Source organism: Oratosquilla oratoria, chromosome 23 (assembly GCF_046742065.1).
Source record: "Oratosquilla oratoria isolate Oo_2021 chromosome 23, ASM4674206v1, whole genome shotgun sequence".
In the NCBI taxonomy this organism is placed as follows: Eukaryota; Metazoa; Arthropoda; class Malacostraca; order Stomatopoda; family Squillidae; genus Oratosquilla; species Oratosquilla oratoria.
In genome coordinates this window covers 6,269,841-6,292,340 of record NC_134799.1, presented here as the reverse complement: position 1 = coordinate 6,292,340, position 22,500 = coordinate 6,269,841, and the positions used below count along the sequence as shown (strand labels likewise).

Here is a 22,500-nt window from a genome sequence, read left to right as displayed (position 1 = left end):
GTTGAACCTTACTCTGTTAAACGTCATTGTAGTGGCAAGGGAGGAACGCAAGGATTCAGCCCCATTTAGATTATGGAATACCACAATTAACGTAAGGACCAAGCTCCATTTAGGCTCTAGAATATCATGGGAGTTTCCTGAAAGCGGTTGTGGGCAGAGGAGCTACCCTATGGAATAGTCTTTCCGAGAGCGCTCTCGAATGGAAATAGCCCACTCAAATGAGTTGTGTCCGGCATACTGGAAAAAAAATTCACATAACCACTTGTTCAATAATCCCATTTTCTGAACAACTTTTTGTAGACATATACTTCATGAGTCATGTTTCACAGTACGTACCGAGTCAGTTTCGTGGGGGTGTTTATTGCAAATATGGACTCATGGACGTAGAAGTATTTGGTCTAATTCTGTGCTCGTTTTCCTTCGTCCCCATCTTCTTTCGGGCACCACCACCGTCAATCCCCAGGTACATGAAGATCACACGGGGCTTCAACTTTGTGTACTCTTTTCCGTACTTGATCTGCGAGATTCTCAACCTGGTGAACGTCATCTTGCAACTGGTGTTCATGGACGTGATCGCTAGACAAACCTTCTCGGAATATGGACACAAGGTAAGTCAAAAAGATCCTGAAATGGAGAGCGCAAGTGGAATGTTTGCTCTCTATCTAAGCCCAACCACACATCACCACCTTCTTCACACGGACAAAATTTAGGAAATTTCTTTAGGGATGTTGTGATTAACTTTCAGAGTTTCTCTTACTATTTTTTCAAACTTCTTACATCACACTAACTTATAGAGTAGCCACCATACTGAGTACAACTTTATGTGTGTATGTATATATATATATATATATATATATATATATATATATGTATATACATATATATATATATATATATATATATATATATCGTAATGTTATTCATTGTATCTCAAAAGTAGATTTTGGAGAGCTTTTTGACGAAAATATTTGTCATCTGCTAATTTCCATTCTAAAATACAGTATACAGCGCTATCTCTTGGTGATGACGTCACGATATATACCAACCCAAACCATCTCAATGGGACCTTTCGCAGTCAGCCTCGTAGATTCATATTAGCGCAAGAGTTTTCAATTGTCTCGGAATTCATGAGGCAGAGTGGTGACTTAGATAATTTGGAAACCGATATTTAAAAAAAGATACGCCATAAATTGCTGCATAAATGTATTTAGAATTAAAAACATGACTCATAATGTTACAATTTTTACCTACTGGTGTGTGATAAGGCTTTGTTAATTTAATTATAAGGTAAAACTAAAAATAGGTAATTATTTTTTAATTGTTTTTACTGAAGTAACTATAAGCAGTAAGAATAAGAGGATGTTGATTTCGGTTTGTGCATTTTATCTGAGAGTGTTGAAAAATAATGGATATCACTATCACGTCTTGTATATGAAGATAATCAATGAGATAAAAAATAACAACAGTGCTGGCGGACGTACGAAGTTTATAACATTTTTGTAAAGAATAGCCTCTTAGATCTGCTGGGAGCTATTTTCATACAAATATGACTAATTTTACGTGTGCCGTGGCAATCTGCACGTCAGATTCAAGAAAAAATAAGAGGGAGACAAAGTTTATCGTATCGAAAAAATTAAGTTTTCGATGCAAAATTATATTTTCGATACATTACATGGATTTGTCTATTGCTTGGTGCATTCAAATGAAAGTATATATCAGTATACGTCCATTGAAGTCGGTAGAAAGTAACAAATTGCTTGGCTTGATACAATTATAGGTTGTTTTACGAATATCATCAGTGATTATAGATAGAGGCTCAAACAATGCTATATGCCGTTTGCAATCATGAAATTAATTGACTTAAATTTCAGACACAATAATGTACAACGATACACCTCTGTAAGCTTATAAAACTTGCCCAAAAAAGTATCTATTTTCCGGCAAGAATTACAAAATCTGGCGGTGTCTGGTATCAACTTGCTCACTGCGAAAGGTCTAATTGACAGTGTCGTCCTATAGCAAAGCAGACGATCCCTTCCGCGATATTGATATTTTTGTCGACTTTTTCGAGCATCCTCAGCTCACTAAATAGCTCTGACGTCAGTCAAGATGTGTGGATAAACGGTATAGTTATGGACTCATTTGGAACCGAAATATCTCCCTTAAGAAGTTTTCATATTGGTGCATCAATGGTGCTTACCTGTGTCCATGTTCTGCAATGCTGTCTCTGTTTGTTTTTTTTTTTTTTTTTTTTTTTTTTTTTTTTTTTTTTTTGCCAAGTGCTCCTAAACAATCCTACACCATGTTCACGCTAGATGCCACAAACTTTGTAAACAATGATGTTTACAACGTAATACAGATATTTTTTTTTTTTCAACTCGGTCCTAATGTGCCAGTAAAAAGGTTTATGGTGATTTGTTGCCACTAGATAAATCTAATTATCCATTACACGATACGATAGATACATTATTTTAGATTGTTTACACACTATGAAAACGAAAGCTTCACTACAAGTATGGCTAAGAACGGTGCGTAGAAAATGCTCACAGGATAAATTCTCACACGACATATGCTCATAAGACAAGCCATCCTTAATGGAAAACAGACAAATGCCCACAAGTCTTTAATATAATTACGCTGTGTTAAAATGGACGGGGTGATGCGAGAGGTAAGGGCGGGGGTAATGGGCAGGGGACTGGAGATGTTTAAAGAAAATGGAGAGAAGTAGGAGGTGAGCCAGTTGTTGTTTGCTGACGACACTGCACTTGTGGCAGGATCAGAGGAAGGATCAAAAGAATTAGTGATAGAGGTTGGGAAAGTATGCCATAGGAGAAAGTTGAAGGTAAATCTGGGTAAAAGTAAAGAGATGTGATGTACAAGGATAGAGGGTAATAGTGAATTGGAAGCAAGTCTAAAAGGAGACAGTGTGGGGGAAGTGGATAACTTTAGGTATTTGGGGTCACATGTGGCAGGAAAGGGAGGAGTAGAGGTGGAGGTAAGTTATAGATTGAGAGGAGCAAGTAAATGCACTAGGGATTTTTTTTTTTTTTTTCTTACCGTAAGTTAGCTTGCATACAAATGGAATTCTTCAGTCACTGTATCGGTGTGGGTAGAATGTTCACAGACACAATTTTGCGATTAATATGAGAAACTCCTCTGTGGGGTTTATTGATATCCATCATATTAATTGGGTGGTAATACAATATGTAAGACATATCTTTGTTGTAAGCTGCATCTTTCACAGTATCTTGTCTCGAGATCCCTTGGGTATGACATTCCGAATTGTGGGTTAATGCTGTGTTTACTGCACATAGCAAACGGAGGATAATGTTTTATTTGTAATATATATTGCAAAGTTCATGGGGCACATTTGAATCATGCGACGATGTATCATAACATCAGTCATCAGTAACCCGTGTCACTCCTCCACAGGTTGTGTCCTTGATAGTTGATAGAAGTGACCCCGAGGATGAATTGTACGAAATTTTCCCAAGGATGCTGCGTTGTACTTATACCTCCTTCATGCCCAATGGAGAACTCTGGAAACAAGATTTGTTGTGCGTTTTGCCTCAGAATGTCCTCACAGAGAAAGTCTTCATCTGCATATGGGTTTGGTTCGTTGCCGTAGCGACCATCACAGCGGCTCAGGTCTGTTGCATTTGTTTTTATTCATATACAGGGTTAATTTATAGTAACTCCTTGTAATGTTCAGATTGTCAGCTTTGTAATTCTAACAGAACTGGTTCTTGGTTAAAGATACGTAATTGGTCTTCGGCCTTCAGAAGCTGTTCTTTCCTTCCACAGGTGGTATTCAAAATACTGCTTTACATGAGCTCCGCCATGAGGTCAGGGATGATCGAGTGCTATGGTAAGCTGACCGTGTCTGGAGACGTCAAAAACACGCTGAGCAACATGGCCTTTGGAGACTTCTTCTTTCTAGAACTCCTAGCCCGAAATCTAGACACCGTGACTTTCAGAGACGTCCTAATGCAAGTGTGCGATTCAAAGCGGTCGGAGGCCTCCGAACCATTAACACCATGATGTAGGTAACTGATTTGTTTGCTGCAGTTGGAACTGGATCCATGTTCACGTGGTTGGTAGATAGAAACTTAAGGACGTCGTCAACGACGACGAACCAAGAACCCAGCCAACAACCGGCAGCTAAAAGAAGTTATGATATCGCTGAGTGAAAGGTCGATGGCGATCCCCAACGCTGGTCCAAAATCGGACGAGTGCTCGGTATCGTTAGTTGATTTTTCTTCTTAACGACTCGGGTTTATGAACGTCATTGTAACTACCATATACCAATATTGCTAATGTTAACTAACTTTTCAAGAACATGGATCAAGTGTTCTATTGTTCTGAATTTATAAACTATTATTGTGTTTGAACGTATGCCCTACCTACGCTGCGTCCTGAGATGCTGCCTATTTAGGAATGTATATGTGTTGTAGAAACAGCTGGCCTTCGGCCTTGTATTACTATTGTGTAGGTTAAGTCCATATTACGCCTGTACTACAGGCATTTGTATCCTCATGAAAGCACAACCTAGGCCCTACCGAGCCATATTTCGGTCAGGCTGGGTCGTTCGCTACCTTTCGGCACGCAGGGTGTGTACATAAGGAGAGGTTGTGATCTCCAGGTTCAATTATCTTCTGTACATGTAACCAGCGGTGAGCGACCCTAGGCCCGCGGTCACTCCTGCGGTTAAGGGCAGCCTCGGAGCCCGACCGCCGACCCAGCCTAGGTCGAGCTTCATTCACACCCTTGGCACCAAAGCACTAGTAACGGTCTCGCAATGTTACATCATCATACTCTGGATAAGACAGGATAAGACAACAATCCTATACTAGGGTCTCCAAAAACCATGGGGCAACATCTGACAAGAGCCTCTTTTTCCTCCTCCTTCACTTTCTCCTCTTCCTTCACTTCCTTCTCCTCCTTCACTTCCTCCTCCTCCTCTTACTCCTCCTCATCCTCATGAACCTATTCTTCCTTATTCAATTACTACTTCACTTCTTCCGCCTCCTCATACACTTCCTATTCCTCCTCCTCTTCCTTCTTCACTTCCTCCTCCTTCATTTCTTCGTCCTTCTTGACTTCTACAAAGCGTTCGAAAAGTTTTTCATGACAGGTTACTCACCAAACTAGAAGCCCATGGTATAGTTGGATATAGTCCCAGATGGATTTCTTATTGGCTTTCTGGTCGTAGGAAGTATGTTGTTCTTATGGAAAATGGTCAGGCTGGCATTTTGTATCAAGTGGAGTGCCTCAGGGCTCAGTACTGTCCTTTCTGGTAGACATGACATGGATGAAAACATAGTGTAAATTATCCAAATTAGCAGATAATACCAATATTGCAAATAAGATATCCTTAACACAACAGCAATAATTACAAAGTGATTTGAACACTTTAATGCGAATGGGCGGAAAATTCTCAGATGTTTTTCAATGTTGATAAATGTAAAGTACTTCATATTGGTAACAGCAACGCCCAGGCCAACTACACGATGTTGGTGTACAACTGGTTTGTGTAGAAACAGACAGTACTCTGAGGTCTTTAAAACTGCAAATAAATTAATTGGATTTGTAGGTAGAGCTTTTGAGTTTAGAACTGAAGAAATCATTCCTAATCTTTACAATGCCCCAGTTAGACCTAACTTAGAATATTGTATACAGTGCTGATCTCCATATTACAAGAAGTATATAAAGAATTCAGAAAGAGTGCAACGTAGAGTAATAAAGTTCATTCTTTGGTTACGGAACAAGCCGTACGAAGAGCGCTTAAATGAATTAAGTTTGTTTAGTCTCGAAACGGAAAGTAAGAAAAGATCTAATTGAGATATTCAAATTTGTCAAAAGAATTGAAAACATGGATGTGAAAAAATATCTAAAAATTGACACCTCCAACCCAACTAGGAGTAATGGATGTAAAACTGTAGGAAAACGTTTTTAAACAAACGAAGCAACAAAACGCTTTCTTCAATCGTGATGTTGACATGTGGAATGATCTATATCCAACGCCATAAATTGTTCTCCTGTAGAGCTATTAAAAAGAAAGTCTCGACGTTTACTTAACTACAAATTCCCGACTAGAATTGTTTATTTCTGAATAGATTAAGGGGGGAAATAATAGATTAGGTAACGAAACAGCAATGTATGGACCAATAGATCTGTTGTTTTTCGTTTGTCCATATAACTCCATGTCTACGTAACCTCCTTCTCCTCTTCCTCCTTCACTTCCTCTTCCTCTTTCAGTTCCTCCTCCTTCTCTCCTCACCCTACCCTCTTGTTCACCCACTGGCTCCAGGGTGCTAGGGACGTATTCGAACTTGCTGGACGGGTTCACCAAAGGTAGCCAGGAACCTCTGGGTGCCTGACAAGAGGCCATATTCCCCCCACCCCCCCCCCTCTCTCTCTCTCTCTCTCTCTCTCTCTCTCTCTCTCTCTCTCTCTCTCTCTCTCTCTCTCTCTCTCTCTCTCTCTCTCTCTTTCCTTCTCTCGTTGGCATTATGGATCTGCTGCATCTGACAGGGCTTTGCAATAACGGGGGTTTCTTACTTCCCTATGCGTGGGAATGGGATGGTGAGTATGTTTTCATTACGAATATCTCCCTCTCCCTCGGATCCGCAGTCGCTTCTGGTCTTGAATACAAACGCCGACGGTAATACAAATGTGCGGACCAGTGACAGAGGACATTTTCCTTGTATGGTCCTGTGATCAAGAAACTTTCACTTCATCCATGAAAGGGTCATGGTAAGGGACATGGTGGGGGAGGGAGGAGGAGGGAGGGAGAGGTAGGGTTGACAAGCTTAACCCACTATCTGACCCATTTAACCCCTTATGCACGATATTAGATTTGCTCGAACCAATTTTTTTTTTTTTTTTTTTTTTTTTTTTTTTTTTTTTTTAATGAGTCCTAATGATATTATATTGGGTGATCCTCCTTGTATACGTAGCCGCCAGAGAGAGGAACGTATTCAGCTGTACAATATTTTTTCTTTCTTTTCTTGTATTGCTTGTTGCACACGCCGGTGTGTTTACATGCTTGCGGACAGCACCATACTCCGTGTTCTCTACAATCTTAATCCTACAGAAAACTAGGAATTCTTTTGCCAACACAATATCATCATGATGAAATTTACATGACACTGGTCAGTAAACCTCCCAAGCTCCGTTCGACAGATCTTAGAGAAATACTAAATAATTTCATTTAGATTGCAAAATGATAATAATAATAATAATCTTCTTTGTATATCAGGGCATAAGAACATAAAAACTCAGGACTAAACTGGACTACAGGAGACCCTAAAGCCCACACTAGGCAGTTCCATATCCATTACCATCTATCATCCCCTTCCAAAAAGTAATCTAAATTTCTCTTAAAGCATACCATAGTTTCAGTGTTCACTTCACTGTTGCCAAGTCTATTTCATTCATTAACATCTCTATAGTTACATCATTTCTTGCCTATTTCCCTCTTAAATCTAAATTTGTCCAATTAAACCCATTACTGCGAGTCCTGCCCTACTATATTGATAAAATCCTTGTTTGCATCACTCTTGTTAAACCGTTAACCCACTTGAATACCTCTGTTAGATCACCCCGCACTCTGCGTCTTTCCAGTGAGCGTAAGATGAGGCCAAGCCGATCTTCGCAAGGACAATGAAGTAGTCTTTTGTTTTCATTTTTAATCGACCTCCACAAAAAAGGAGGCACTATGAACCTTCATTATACAGGTACAAGAGACCCGCTTCCAAAAGCAGGCTGTCTGATTCAAATATATGGACAAATATCCAAGAACACGTGGAAACAAGCAAAGACAAAAATCTGAATACATGAGGTCCATTTTTTTTAACGTCAGTTTCCATAACTTTTAGGGTAAAATTGTGTGAGCGAGGATTTTTATCTATATATTTATTCATTTATATATCATTGTATTACTTGTTTATTTATTAATTTACACTATATATATATATATATATATATATATATATATATATATATATATACGTATATATATATATATATATATATATATATATATATATATATATATATATATATTAGTTTTATTTTTCATTTATTCATCGATGTATTTATTTATTCATGTGTTTATTCATTATTCATTATTCATCTATTTATTATTCACCTATTTATTTATTCATTCATTGATTTATCAATTTATTCATTCATTTATTTATTCATTTCTCTATCTATTTGTTTAGTAACTAAAATATCTTTAGCCTGACTCTTGTTTAAGGCTTCTTCAGCTTTCCTTCAAGCCAGGGTTGGGGAAGATGTGGCAGGTGGATTGAGGTGTACCTCTCATCAATAAGCTTGCTATAAAAGGAAGATAATATTTGTCATGGTACCTATTGGCTGTATGGACGTGAGCCAAGGAAACCCAACCCTGGGTTAAATGGAAAGTGACGCTAAAAAAAAAAAAAAAAAAAAAAAAAAAAAAAAAAATTGTTCCAGACTCAGGCCTTAGATGAAGAAATTGAGGAGATTGCGCCAGGGGGTGCGTGGCCGTCCCACTGAACAGAAACAGACCCAAGCGGGACACATCACTTAATCACTAATACTTATGTACAATAGGTATAATGACTACATCACCAAGTCACCCTCAGTGATGGATCCCAAACCCTCTCTGAGGGCGAGGAGCTATTTTTGTGTCGTTGCACAAAATATTCTGAGAATTTGCAGATCACGTAAAATTATTATAGCTGGTAGAGGGCATATCAAGAGCACCGAGATGTTTTGGCGCACTGGGCGCTGGGTCCACTGACTTACACACTTGCTGAAGGATGTTCTTGAAGGTCCCGGCGTCCAGATTTCGGCCCAAGAGGTCGAGGAGAAAGAAGTCTCCGAGTGGCATGCAGCGCACAGCGTTCTCAATGTCTTGGGAGGCAGTCAGCTTGCCACGGTGCTCAAACATTCTAAGTCTCATCGCGGGACTCACATACACCATTGTCTTCAGCACCAGCTGTGGACACAAACAACAACGTCTGAGAGATCCAAGAACCAAATGAACACTACAAAGTACCAATTATTCTGAACCTGTGGGTTGTTAAGGCAAAAGAAATCTAGTTCGTTTCAAAAAATTAATTGAAAAGTAACTGGCCTGAGCCGTAGTAACGGTCACTAGGAATTCAAAGACCAAATGAACGCTACCAATTATTCTGAACTTGGTTCCAGTATAAGTTGGTCGATCATGAAAGAAAAAAATAGAATAAATAGATAAAAGTAACTGACCTGAGCCGCTGTGACGGTTGCTAGTGCAACGAACCAGACCCAGAGGAACAGAAAGATCTTTTCGCTGAGTATGTTCTGCGGGAGAATACACATGAGGTCTCGGTTTTGTAATGTTCCCGACGCCCCATAGTACTTGAAGTTGCACTTCGTGACTCTCGGGAAGACCTCCATAAGAGGATCTCTGCGATCGTCGGTGCTGGCCAAATAGGAGAAGACCTGAACATAAGAAAAAAAAGAACATAAGAATGGAGGGGACTGCAAGAGACCACGAGACCTCCAGTAGGTCTGCTCCATGACTTTTACCATCCCTATACATAAAATGACCTCATCTTCTCTCAAAACGACCGATTGCTTCAGCGCTCACTACATAGTAAGTCTATTCCACTTGTTAACCACTCTGTTAGTGAACTAGTTCTTGGCCTATCTCCATCTTAAACATGAATAAGAAGAGAGGTAAACGTTTCACGTTTCTAAATCTTCTTTGCCGTGGTCTGCCAGCGTAGGTTGTTGAGTTGTTGGTAACCATACCTGCCTCATAGATTTCTTACTCTTACTCTTGCTCCGCTGGTCTTCGTGCCACTTGGTGACCCATAACCGCCTTTGAAACGTCTCGCCATGTCTTTCTGTCCTGTGCCGCCACCTCCTTCCATTCTCTTGGTTTTATTCTGCATATCTGCACATCTTCAACGCATCTCCTCCAGGATTTCGTTCTGACTAAATCCAAACGACTCTATTTATCTCAGGAGATGATTCCAGTGTTCAAACAATTTGGATTAAACCTCATTTAAACAACTCCACCCCGAGTCAATCTATATTTGCGTTTATTCGTTCGCATCTGGATGCGCGGTTTCATTTCTGGATATGTATAAAATCTGGACGGCAAGGGTCAGTACCTTGTTCAAATGGTGAGAGGTTCATTAGATCAGTGGTTCTTAAACTGGGGTGCCTGTAACCACCAAGGGTTGCGAAACCTTGAACCTGGGGGGTACAAGACATGATAACCAGTGCAGTGGCCCTGTATATTTACGATGAGAAAGCAAAGCAAGGTTTGTATCACTAATCCTTTTCACATGTTTGCATTGCATTTGTGTTGGATGAAGGTACGAGAACATTTGTCTGAAATATCAATGGGCACGGGCACTGAAAAGGGGTAAGAGCCAATGCACTAGACTGAGGGAGTAGATGAATCCCTTTGAGTCCTTGGGTAAGTAGAAATTGTCCTGATCGCTGTAAGATGATTCTAGTTGCATGAAAATCTCTGGGGGCGGGTATGGCCCAGAACGCTTAGTGAATGATTGACTGTGAACCTTGGTGCTATGGTTCAGTGTAAAATATAGCTTTTGCAGTATTGTACACCAGCCGATTTTGGGCCACATAAGCCTCTGGGGTAGACCTTGAGTAAGCAACCAGTTCAATGTTCCCTCTATTATATATATATATATATATATATATATATATATATATATATATATATATATATATATATATATATATATGTATGTATATATATGTATATATATATATATATATATATTTTTTTTTTTTCTGTGAGTACGCACAGAGATTTGCTTGTGTCCAAACTCTGCTTTCTCTGAAAAATACCGTATGTACGCACCCGTGGCGGCAAAGTCATTTCGTTTGCAATGGAAGCGCTAGAGTTAGAAAAGGAAAAAGATATCGGTTTGACGGTTGGCAAGTTACCATATTTTTAAAGAATCTATAAGTTGATGTTTGGGTGGAACTTCTCTATTGGATGGATTTCTATTATAATTTAAAAACCTTGTGTGCGTATATTTTCATTTATGTGCGCTAATTGTAAAAGATATGTGCGCTCGCACATGCCCACAGCTTAGAGGGAACGTTTCACCAGCTGCACGGCACTCACCATAACAAAATGTAAAAATACCCCGGCGATATTGTAGGTTACTCTTGTAGTGGTATGTAGCACTGTGAATAACTTAGATTATAAATTACAATTTAGATTTTATAGAATAACAATACTAATATTTATAGATATTTACATATAGATAAGCGGAACATAGAAGTGTTAATAAAGATATATTTCCATAATGCATGTCTCAGCGGGGTGACAGTTATTAATTCAGGAATTAATTACGGTACACGTATTCTATAGAAAACGAATTCTTCAAGGCGTGACCTTGCTACACTCTTTCTTGTGACAGAGATGCTTCAGTATGTTTAGTGATTCTTGGTAATCGGAAGCGTGCAAGTCTCGCATCCGCTTAGTCGTGGGTTCGAATCCCGCACTCCTCTCCGATTTCCAGCAACGACTGTTACCATTCCCAACAGTCTAAGCACATAGGGCAAAGGTGACGGGCTTGGCCACAGCTACGCTCCTTACCTCCTACTTCCTTTTCGAAAAATCCTGGTGATAAGCACACCACTTCTTAAATGAAGATGTTTAACGTTCTTCTATAACTAAATATCCAATTTCATTCTCCACTAGTCTTTCATTTTCCTACAGACCGCCCTTTCCCTCCCCACAAACAACTATTCTGTGAGAGCGGGTGGACTGAGGTGATCCCATAAGCATTGGAATGCAATTTTCATCCAAAGTAGAATACTTCTCTCGAACTCAAGAATACTTCGCTCGAACTCAAGAATACTTCGCTCGAACTCAAGAATACTTCGCTCGAACTCAAAAATACTTCACTCGAACTCAAGAGTACTTCGCTCGAACTCAAGAATACTTCGCTCGAACTCAAGAATACTTCGCTCGAACTCAGGAATACCTCGCTCGAACTCAGGAATACTTCGCTCGAACTCAAGAATACTTCGCTCGAACTCCAGAATAACTTCGCTCGAACTCAAGAATACTTCGCTCGAACTCAAGAATACTTGGCTCAAACTCAAGAATACTTGGCTCAAACTCAGGAATACTTCGCTCGAACTCAAGAATACTTCGCTCACCTTAGTGCCGTACTCCAGGAAGAAACCCCCGAGGAACGCGTTCAGGAGGTACATCTGACCGACGACGTTGACGAAGTTGAGGATCTCGGAGATGAAGAACTGCACAGCGTACTTCTTGTTCTGGCCCCACGTGAGACGCATGTACCTAAGAAAGGAGACTGGAATCAAGTTCTGGAAACTGAGCACTTCGGAGACCAAGTTCGGGGGATGGGGAGAGACAAGACATCTTGTGGTCGAAGATGTGAGACTCAGACTTGCACAGTCTGGACTGGACTGCTGTGAAGCTTCCTTGGGTCACTAAAGGCAGTGGGAAGTGAGAAACCCCTGGAAGGGCAAAGCAATTTTTTTTTTTTTTTTTTTTTTTTTTTTTTTTTTTTTTTTTTTTTTTTTTTTTTTAGGTCAATGTTGGGTCGTTTCCCCGCCTGGCCAGATGCGTCGAGAACCAACACAGTAAGCCCACACCGGACTCCGGGATTCGAACTCGCGACCACTTGCTCATGAGGCTACTACAGTGCATGTAAAATGAAAAAGGCGCTATGCGACAGTAATTATCGTGACATTCAATATTTTTCAACGGAAAAGCAATGCTTAAAAAGGAATTTTTGGTCCACAAGGAAAAAAAGATAAAAAAGAATATTATAGCATTTTGCTATAAATCCGTGTAACCTAGTCTTGATTCTTTGAAAATGCAAATGACTGGAACTACATGACTGATAACGTAAATCTTTCGTCTCTAATTCGTATTGAAGTCACTCTGAGATGGCTTTCAACAAATTGGTTCCCGCCTCCTTATATTAGGCCAAAATCATGTCAATTCCATCATCAGCTCACGCCTTTGAACAGAAAACGAGCTCATACATGACAATAATTTTCATATTTGTTTCTGATATTGTCTTTCATGAGACATAAAGATCATGCTGAAGCAAACATATTCTAAGCGTAGACGAACTAATGTATGTAATGTAAATTATGTAATTCATGTATGTAATCTGAAACCTTAATTTCAATAGATCAGTTAATTAGCACAAAACTAAAAATTTCTCTTTTCCAGAGGTGAAACTGCGACACTTGGTTGTTTCAAGATTGCAAATCAAAATATCTTCCTCTCCACTTCAGATTAATATATGTACTCTATCTATATACCAACAGGCCTCTTCTCTCCATATAATAATATGTCACCGAATGTAATGGCATTTTTGTTACTCGTATGCATGTCTTTGAGACAAATCGTTGTGTATAACGCAACAAGGTCCACGAGCAAATGAAGAAAATAGGATATAGTTTAAAATCAAAAATGATAAAATAAAATAAAATAGAAATGAAAATAAAGAAAGAGGAGAGAGGGGATTGGTTACAAAGTAGGATGAGTAAAAATATGAGAAGTATAAGAAAAGAGAAGCAAAACAAAAGATAAAAGAGGCAAAAAGGAGAGTAGAAGCAAAATGAGGGAGGAGTATGGGATTATATGAAGGGGTGATCGTGCCGACAGCATTATATAGAGACAGAGACTTGGAATTCAAGAGACGCAGAGAGGAAAAGTGTTTGAAATGAAATGTCTGAGAAGTATGGTGGGGGGTTACTAGGTTGGATAGAGTGAGAAACGAGGAGGTGAGGAGGAGAGTGGGAGAGAAAAAGGAGATGGCAGGTAGGGTTGATGAAAGATTATTGGGATGGTTTGGACACTTGGAATGAATGAGTGATGAATTATTAGTAAAAGAGGTTTGGAAGGCAGAGGCAGAGGGAGTGTACCTGAGGGGACGACCAAGGATGAGATGGATGGATGGGGTGAAGAGGGCGTTGAGGAAGAGTGGAATGTCTGTTGAGCAAGGAAGGAAGAAGGCAGAAAATAGGGATGATTGGACAATGACTGTGTATGGATCATACTGCTATGCAAGGATGGGGTGGGGAGGTAGGGGTTGCTTGTGTGTGAATGATGTTTCTTCGCAGCCCGAAGGGATTTCTCCCTGTCCTCTCTCTGCAAAAGGTGACGGAGAGGAGGGGGGTCACCGATTAAGTGAAGCGGCTTTGCTGTAGATGTACTGTGTCTTGGTGCACTGCATTTGATCCAGGACAGTTGGCGGGATGCAGGGAGGACCCGTCATCCATGAGGAGCTGAGATGGGAGGGGTGGAGGGGGTGGTGAAAGGGGGTGAAATGGATGGGAATAGATACTATGTGCCTCTGACTTAGCTACCTCCCTTATAAGTGGGAAAAAGTTCTTGGTATGCAAATAGCTAGATAATACATACATACATACATACATATATATATATATAATATATATATATATATATATATATACATGTGTTGCAGTAATTCACAAGGCACACGTGAAAATAATATGCAGAAAAAACCACTGGGAAATAAGAAGCTTAGTCCGAACGTTTTCGTCTATTTAAGACATTATCAAGGAATACGTATTCCTTGATAATGTCTTAAATAGACGAAAACGTTCGGACTAAGCTTCTTATTTCCCAGTGGTTTTTTCTGCATATATACATGTGTGTGTGTGTGTGTGTGTGTGTGTGTGTGTGTGTGTGTGTGTGTGTGTGTGTGTGTGTGTGTGTGTGTGTGTGTGTGTGTGTGTGTGTGTGTGTGTGTGTGTGTGTGTGTGTGTGTGTGTGTGTGTGCGTGCGTGCGTGTGTGTGTGTGTGTGTGTGTGTGTACGTGTATCATGGGTGGATATCCAGAAACCTACCTTTCCAGAACCCAAAAATCGAGTCCGGGTCCAATCACGCTACTATGTTCAACAAGAATCACTTACCGAACAATATTATCTTGCTTGGCGGACTCTTCGGTGAGGGACCGAACGTAGAGGCCCTGAAGAAGGCGATCCAGCCTCTTGCCTTCGACGGCTTTCCAGACGAGGTGAGGCAGGTAGAAGAGACAACCCTGTAAGAAGCACGAGGTTTTGTAGAAGCTCCAATTGAAAGCAATGTACGGAGGTTCTCGTGCAAGGATAGGTTTGAATACCAGGAAGAAACGATGATACCAATATGAAATACACGCTAGATGGTGATCTACAGATGCAGATATTTTTCTAATATATGACCCAAATACAAGAAGATCAGGATCCACCTTAGTATCGGTAACATACTTACAAATATGCACACCTACACACACACACATACACACACACACACATATATATATATATATATATATATATATATATATATATATATATATATATATATATGGTATAAATGAAGTACACAAGGCTCAGAAACAGGTGTTTAATTACCAATGTTTCGAACCTTCTTCAAGGTTCGTCTTGTAATCCCTGAAGACGAACTCTGAGCAAGATTCGAAACGTCGGAATTAATTACCTGTTTCTGATTCTGGTGTATTTTGTTTATGCAATCATGTTTCCTGTACTCCGGGTTTTTCGCACATGCATAAGAACAGAAGAATGGAGACAGCAAAGACCCTATGGCCTACACTAGGTAGTTCCATGTCCATTACCGCCTAGCGTCACTATCCATATAGTTATCTCACCTTCTTTTAAAACGAACCATTGTTTTAACGCTCACTACATAGTTACTAAGTCTATTCTATTCGGTAACCACTATTGGTGAAACAGATTTTTTTTTTCCTTCTTAGATCTAAATTTGTCCTATTAAAATCCATTGCTACGAATCCTGGCCTGTGTTCTTAATATGATGACCTTGTCTGCACCGCCATTATCAAAGCTCCATCTTTCCGGAGAGTGTAAGTTAAAGTGCCGAAGCATGTCTTTGTAAGGTAAATTTCTAAGCCCATGTATAATTTTGCCTATCCTTCTCCGTACTGATTCTAGTGAATTAATATCCTTTCTATAGTACGGAAACCAAAATTGTACCGCATAGTTAAGGATGACTCTATCCCCAGATAGAGTTTCATAACTAGAAAGGGACTTTTGTTTGTAATCGTCCTAGCATTCTACATCGTCTTATACTAGCTGCCACAATCTACAAAAGTGAAGTCAGAGTTCAATTGTCAGATGGATTATGTAACCAACAAGTCGCTCTTTGTTTGACGCAGACTCCATTCCTCTGAGCGTTTTCACCCTTCCTTCTTTCTTTTTCTTCGTATTTGTTGCTTTTCCCGAGTACATGGATGTCTACAAGCATACGTTTCTTTGCGGTCATCAAATGCGCATGTTTGGCGGTATATGTGGTTTATGTCGACTATCTTAAGGGAGAGGAAATTGAATCGAACTATTTTAAGTATCCTTGATGGCGGGATCTCCCACCAAGACACTCCGTATCAAGACGAATAAAAAAATAAAAAAAAATACTTACTAAGTAGGTGAGGACGAACGGGACCCACTGGTAGTAATTATGGTGGATGACATCATGTGTTGAGGAGTATGGATCATGAGCGCCAATTCCATGAGGAAGGTTCGCATCGTCACTTGATTTCACCAACGTAAAGGTAGAGGAGATCCAGCAGTAAGTCGTCATTGGCTTAGGTGCCTTTCTGCAAAGGAAATGAGAACATAATTCGTAATTTTTTTCCTTCTTTCATCATAATCAAAACTCGCACAGAAACACGTGCGCGTCACCCACAGGGGAAAAAAAAAGGCATACTTGTATCTCATATTGAAGACTTTCACTGCAAAAATGAAGACTGGAAGGAATGGGGTCGACTGAAGAAGTGAGCTTGGGCTGTGATACCTTCAACTAAATCGCTGACTGTCTACTGGGACTTCTCGAGGGATTGATAATAATAAGATGAGGGAAGGGCTTACTATTAATGTTGGGCTAATTTTTCAGACGCCTGGAAGCCGTAACAAAAAATTTTACGGGTCATCCCCTATGCAAGAATAATCACGACCAGCTGGAATCTAATCACATCAGTTGTTGTTGTTGTTGTTGTTGTCGTTCCCTAGACTGTCTGTCCGAGCAGTCCCGTCTCCCCAAGGAATGCCACAGCCGAAACTGGGTTTTCCCACAAATCCTTTATAGAGTTTATGTTGTGTTGTTTGCGTGCATGATTGTGTATAATGCAGTCTTCCATTATGTGTTGTATGATACTGAGGACTAAATGTAGACAGGCTGTATATATGAAAAGTAAGCCATGCAGGTATAGTAATATCTCAAGGTGAGTTAAGATGTGTTCCACCAGGAAGATCGACAGTGCGAGAATTGTTAGTAGTCTGTAGAGTGAGATGATAGACAACACAGAAATATCTAATGAGGTGATGAAAACTTGCCCTGAAAACTGAAAGATTCAAGATCAGGAACACAAAAATCAGCGAAACTGTTGCGTACATGGAAAAGGTATGACAGAGGGAAACAGAGTCTCTGCTAGAACAAGCTATGTAGTTTAGAGGAGAAGGAGTTGTGTCCCCAAAAGAGGAAACTAGAAAACAAACTGTGTATGTTGTGTAAGCGACCCAAAAGATAAAACTAGAATATAAATTGTGTATGTTGTGTAAGCGACCCAAAAGAGAAAACTAAAACATAAATTGTGTATGTTGTGTAAGTGATCCAAAAGGGGAAACTAGAAAACAAACTGTGTATGTTGTGTAAGCGACCCAAAAGAGAAAACTAGAATATAAATTGTGTATGTTGTGTAAGCGACCCAAAAGAGAAAACTAGAATATAAATTGTGTATGTTGTGTAAGCGACCCAAAAGAGAAAACTAGAACATAAATTGTGTATGTTGTGTAAGTGATCCAAAAGAGGAAACTAGAATACAAACTGTGTATGTTATGTAAGTGAATCAGAGAAGGACCGGGGTGATCACCAGAGGACCAAACTACCCCGGTGTTAAAAGTCCGCCTCCCCCACCTCTTCTAAAGTCCACTGTTATTCCCACTTTATCTCTTTCCTCCTGTGAAAGCTTCCCCGACAATGGCGTGGATTTTGTTCTTACTTTCCAGCTAAGATGCATTGGATGGGGTTCCCGATGTACTGGACTGCCACAAGAAGAAGACAGGAGATGAAGCAGAAGCTGGTAGTCCATCGGTAATGGAGCTTGAAGACGGATCCGTCTATGCTCGTCTTCAATTCGGTGTTGAAGTGGAGAAGGCCTTTTACAAAGGCCAAAAACTTAAAAACCATTCTGAAAAAAAAACATAAGACAAAGTTCATCTTTAGTATTCAAGAAAGCGCGAGTCGGTAATACTTTCATTGTAGTCACGGCAGCAACATTCTGGTGATCAAGCTAACCTGACTATGGGTTAGATCCAATGCTCTGATTATCGACCCATGTGGCTGACTTTTGAGTTGAGGATATTAGTAGATGAAATAGAAGTAAAATAGCAAAGTACCTAAAAGATAACTGGTTGATCACATTTTGCTAATGTGCGTGTTTATTCTCTGAGGTACCACGAGATTGAAATCCCCAGGGCCAGTTTATATTATCTTCAGGACAATTTCTCACAAACTACCCCAGGAACCACCCATGGAATCGTTTGTCAAAGGGCATTTGCCAAACGGTGACTGAAGCATGCATTTTTTTTCATCACTCCTGTGTTTCAGGTTAACTTAATGACAGTAGCAAGATCATCGTGAAGAACTAAATACATTATGCATCGCGTATGAGGTATTAAAGAATTCTAGTTTAGACTCTGTACGCTTTTTTCACTAACATTTATGTTTCAGGCAATGAGTTTTGATAATAAGATTTGGAAATCTACGAACAACACAAGCCTTGTCAGCTGATTGTTTTCAAAGGCGAGTAGATTATACTGACAAGACCTAGATCAGACCAAGCAAGTAAGGCCGATGTAACACGGAAAGATATACTCAGGGTATATTTACAGCTCGATAACTCTTCTATATTTTTCAGTCTTCTCCGATACCTATCGAAGTGCTACGAAACTGTAAACTCCAGAATTGCATATTGTACCTAACCTTTCTTATTGACATTTCTTACCAACAACATTTACCATATAAGACTATTAAGCAATAAAAAAATGATGAACCAAGGATACTGTATGAAGTCGTCAGAGAGCTCTAATTCCCTCAGCTTCCTCATCTTCTTTGTCCTATTATGCGCTTTGGGGACTGTTGGGGTTAGTAACTTATATTCACTGCTGGGAGTGCGGGATTCGAACCCACAACTAAGCAAATGTGAGACCAGCATGCTTCTGATGACGCCACCAGCTGAGATTCAGAATGATTTTACTAAGATGAGGGAAATCTTTGTGACTAAGAAGTGGCCAAACATCTGGAACAGAACTGAATGCCTGACAACATACACGCTGTCTCCAAATGGTTTGCCCACACAGTTTCTTTTGTGTCAAGAAACTCGAAAACTTCCACTTGGACTTCTGGTCTCACCCACAAGGAAAATTTGGAGCCACAGTCTTATCTTCCCTTGAGTTTTTCCTTCCGTCCAGCATGTGAGGCTCCTTGTCGTTCCCCCAGACTCTGACGTCAATTTTCTAACTTTCACTCCTTCGTTGAGCATTCCCTTCTTTCATCTGTCTCTCTGTTCCCTCCAGACACAAATTAACATCACCTATTCACTTTTAGATCAACATTTTTCTTGATACGGTTTGGCCCTGTCAGATGGGTGTTTTCCCCATTGAAATCACTCTGTTGTGCTAGTCACAAAAGTCTCTGCACGTTGTGGACATAAACTCGTTTTCTTTTTTCTCTCTCTCTTTTTTTTTTTTTTTCTTTTTTTTTTTTAGAAATAATTTGCAGCCGGAGAGCACCGCAAATTGTATGTGGCAGTCTTTGCAGGATCCAAGATGATCTAAGCTGCATCCCTGATTTGAGGAAAGAGCAAACTAGAAATGCAGAAGTCTCGGAAGGGAGATGGGGAACCCCCCCCCCCACTCCCGCTTCCCTTCCCCCCCCCAGCTCATCCTGAGAGAGGAACACATAATAACCACCAAGTCCGCAAAAGGTCCCTAAGAGTTTCGCTAGAACAAGTGATATAAGCTAATGCACTTTCGATTTTGTATTTAATTTCATTTACGTAATATAATTAAACACGCACGACATATCCTTGGTTATTGTAATAATGTAATATAGACATCATCCTATCTAACCTATTATTACGATGAAAATAAAGTAATTTTTTTTTTTTTTTTTTTTTTTTTTTAGCAGGGGTTCCTTGAGACATGCAATTTATTCTAAAGGTTACGCAAGGGTAAAAAGGTTGAGAAATGCTGCTCTAAGCTGTGCGCATGCGCGCGCGCGCACATATGTTTTAAAACTAGCTCACATAAAGAAAAAATGGGCGCACACAAGGTTTTTCAAATTGTATTAAAACCCATTCAATAAAGAAGCTCCACCTAGACATCTACTTATAAATTCTCTACAAATATGGTAACTTGCTAACCGTCAAACCAATATTTGTTCTCTCTCTCCCTCTCTCTCTTTCTCTCTCTCTCTCTCTCTCTCTCTCTCTCTCTCTCTCTCTCTCTCTCTCTCTCTCTCTCTCTCTCTCTCTCTCTCTCTCTCTCTCTCTCTCTCTCTCTCTCTCTCTCTCTCTCTCTCTCTCTCTCCCTCTCTCTCTCTCTCTTCTAACTCTTGCGCTTCATTGCAAACGAAATTACTTTGCCGCCATGGATGCGTAGATACTTTTCACATTAGGCAAATTTTACACACAAGCAAAGAATTAGAGGGAACATTAATTGATAGACGCATTTCCTTCCTTCCTGGTGCATATTCAGCAGTTCACATCTCTGACCTTATTAATCTTAGTTTCTGAACTTTGTAACCTTGTAGACTTAAAAAAAATCAGACCACTTGATCACATGCACATTTGTTCTGTGCTACGAGATTAATCAATCGATTAGAGAATATATAAATAAACTTATTAAATATTTGATTAGTTGATAAATATACGGGTGAATGTGCAAAGCATTATGTTATCTGATAAATAAATACATAGATGAGTATGTATTAGGAATAGGCCTATTCTTGATTAGGTTTAGATAAATTTGGTTATCAGTTATTCAACTTTAAGTAATAATGAATAAACACTGGTAATTAATAGTAACTATAATTATAATTACAATAATCGATGTTTATGTTATTGGGATAAAAAACATTACCAAAATAAAAGTATCACTCATGAAGTATTGTTGTTTCATAGTTTGAACCCCGAAGGTTACAATACCAAAACATATGTAAGATTTTAATTGTAAATCCATTTGCACTTATTTTCAGATTTCAAGTAACAGAAATTTAGATTGCAGTTTAAGAATATTTCAAACTATATCATTGAAAATGCATTTGTAATTTGAACTCTGGGGGTACTGATCTTAATAAAAGTTGCAATTCAAATTAATCAGTGTCTGTTATTTATTGCAGATGCTACTTGAAGTTGACGCAGTGATCTTTCTTACCTTAGCGATTGCAGGACTACAAATATTTAATCAGATATCTACCACTCCAGTCCTTTAGCAGAAAATTATGAAATCTTCTACGGCCTACCTCTTATTGTTGGCGTCTTAGATGTAGTTGATTATCACCGATTGAGCAGAAATAACACCTGATGGTCTGCAACTCCCTACTAGACACACATTACCCCTGAACTGCTCTCGTCCGCTGGCAAGCCCCTTGTGACGTCAAGTCGTTCACCTAGGTTTCATATACGGCATTTCCATCAACAGATACAACTAACGAGAACAAAACGTCTTCAAATTTTTGTACACTAGTGGCTACGAATTAAAAGTATATGCATGTATTTTGATGATGATAACCACCTGCAATCCATAAATAATTAAATTGAATATTAAAAACGACGAACGATGGTAATAAGTGACGACGACCTACTCAGAATTTGGAATGGAAAAGGGATGACACTACGCCAAGGAGAGGATGTGATGTCATACGATGATAAAAGAGCTGGCATGTCATGTATCATCGCTTACACAGTAAGAATGTCACGTACACTAACATCAACTCCTCGCATTTACAATAGCAATGAAGGGTTTATCAATTTGTTATGCGTTTTTTTCATCAAACCTGAACGTTATTTAATAACATTTGATTCAAATTACCGATCCAGATGAACTTGATAGATTGTGGCTGTTCATTCGAAGACGAATGAAGCCAATCATTTTTTCTATCATTGTATATAAGTTTCATATATGATGGGTACTTCTATCGTTCAGGCCAGGGGTTCCCAAAATGGTCGATATCGAAAGGGGTCAGTAAGTTACTATGGGGTCGAAAGGCAGTCTTTTAAATTAAATGGTTTGCATAAAATGATCCTGTTCTCTTCCCAATATATAAACTTAGAAAAACCATATCAGTTTACTCTGAGTCTAAAATCCTCCCCATTCTGTGCATGTAGGGAGAATCTCACATATACACAACCACATCGTGAATGAACATCAAGATGACGAGCTTGTATA

At 39.5% G+C, this 22,500-nt stretch overlaps 2 protein-coding genes across 3 annotated transcripts in view; one reads left to right on the top strand and one right to left on the bottom strand.

The window, feature by feature from the left end:
* The window catches only part of LOC143037925 (innexin inx3-like), a 9,000-nt gene extending 3,853 nt beyond the window's left edge, over window positions 1-5,147 (top strand). The window contains exons 4-6 of the mRNA XM_076206600.1: window positions 464-608; window positions 3,433-3,648; window positions 3,805-5,147. Coding sequence (XP_076062715.1) covers window positions 464-608; window positions 3,433-3,648; window positions 3,805-4,041 — 598 coding nt within the window. The 3' untranslated portion in view covers window positions 4,042-5,147. The remainder of the gene's footprint in view (window positions 1-463; window positions 609-3,432; window positions 3,649-3,804) is intronic.
* The window catches only part of LOC143037924 (innexin inx2-like), a 51,704-nt gene extending 29,985 nt beyond the window's left edge, over window positions 1-21,719 (bottom strand). The window contains exons 1-8 of one of the 2 annotated variants that reach the window (XR_012967533.1): window positions 21,575-21,719; window positions 18,051-18,239; window positions 16,472-16,649; window positions 14,953-15,080; window positions 12,190-12,334; window positions 9,259-9,474; window positions 8,797-8,989; window positions 5,144-5,293 (exon numbers count right to left, since the gene is read on the bottom strand). Coding sequence is in view for 1 of the 2 variants with exons in the window: in XM_076206599.1 (XP_076062714.1) it covers window positions 8,711-8,989; window positions 9,259-9,474; window positions 12,190-12,334; window positions 14,953-15,080; window positions 16,472-16,649; window positions 18,051-18,238 (1,134 nt within the window). In the remaining variant the exon portion in view is untranslated. Of the gene's footprint in view, window positions 1-5,143; window positions 5,294-7,676; window positions 8,990-9,258; window positions 9,475-12,189; window positions 12,335-14,952; window positions 15,081-16,471; window positions 16,650-18,050; window positions 18,240-21,574 lie in introns of those variants that run through there. The other variant, XM_076206599.1, reaches the window with a different exon arrangement.
* Between the last annotated feature and the right edge of the window lie 781 nt (window positions 21,720-22,500).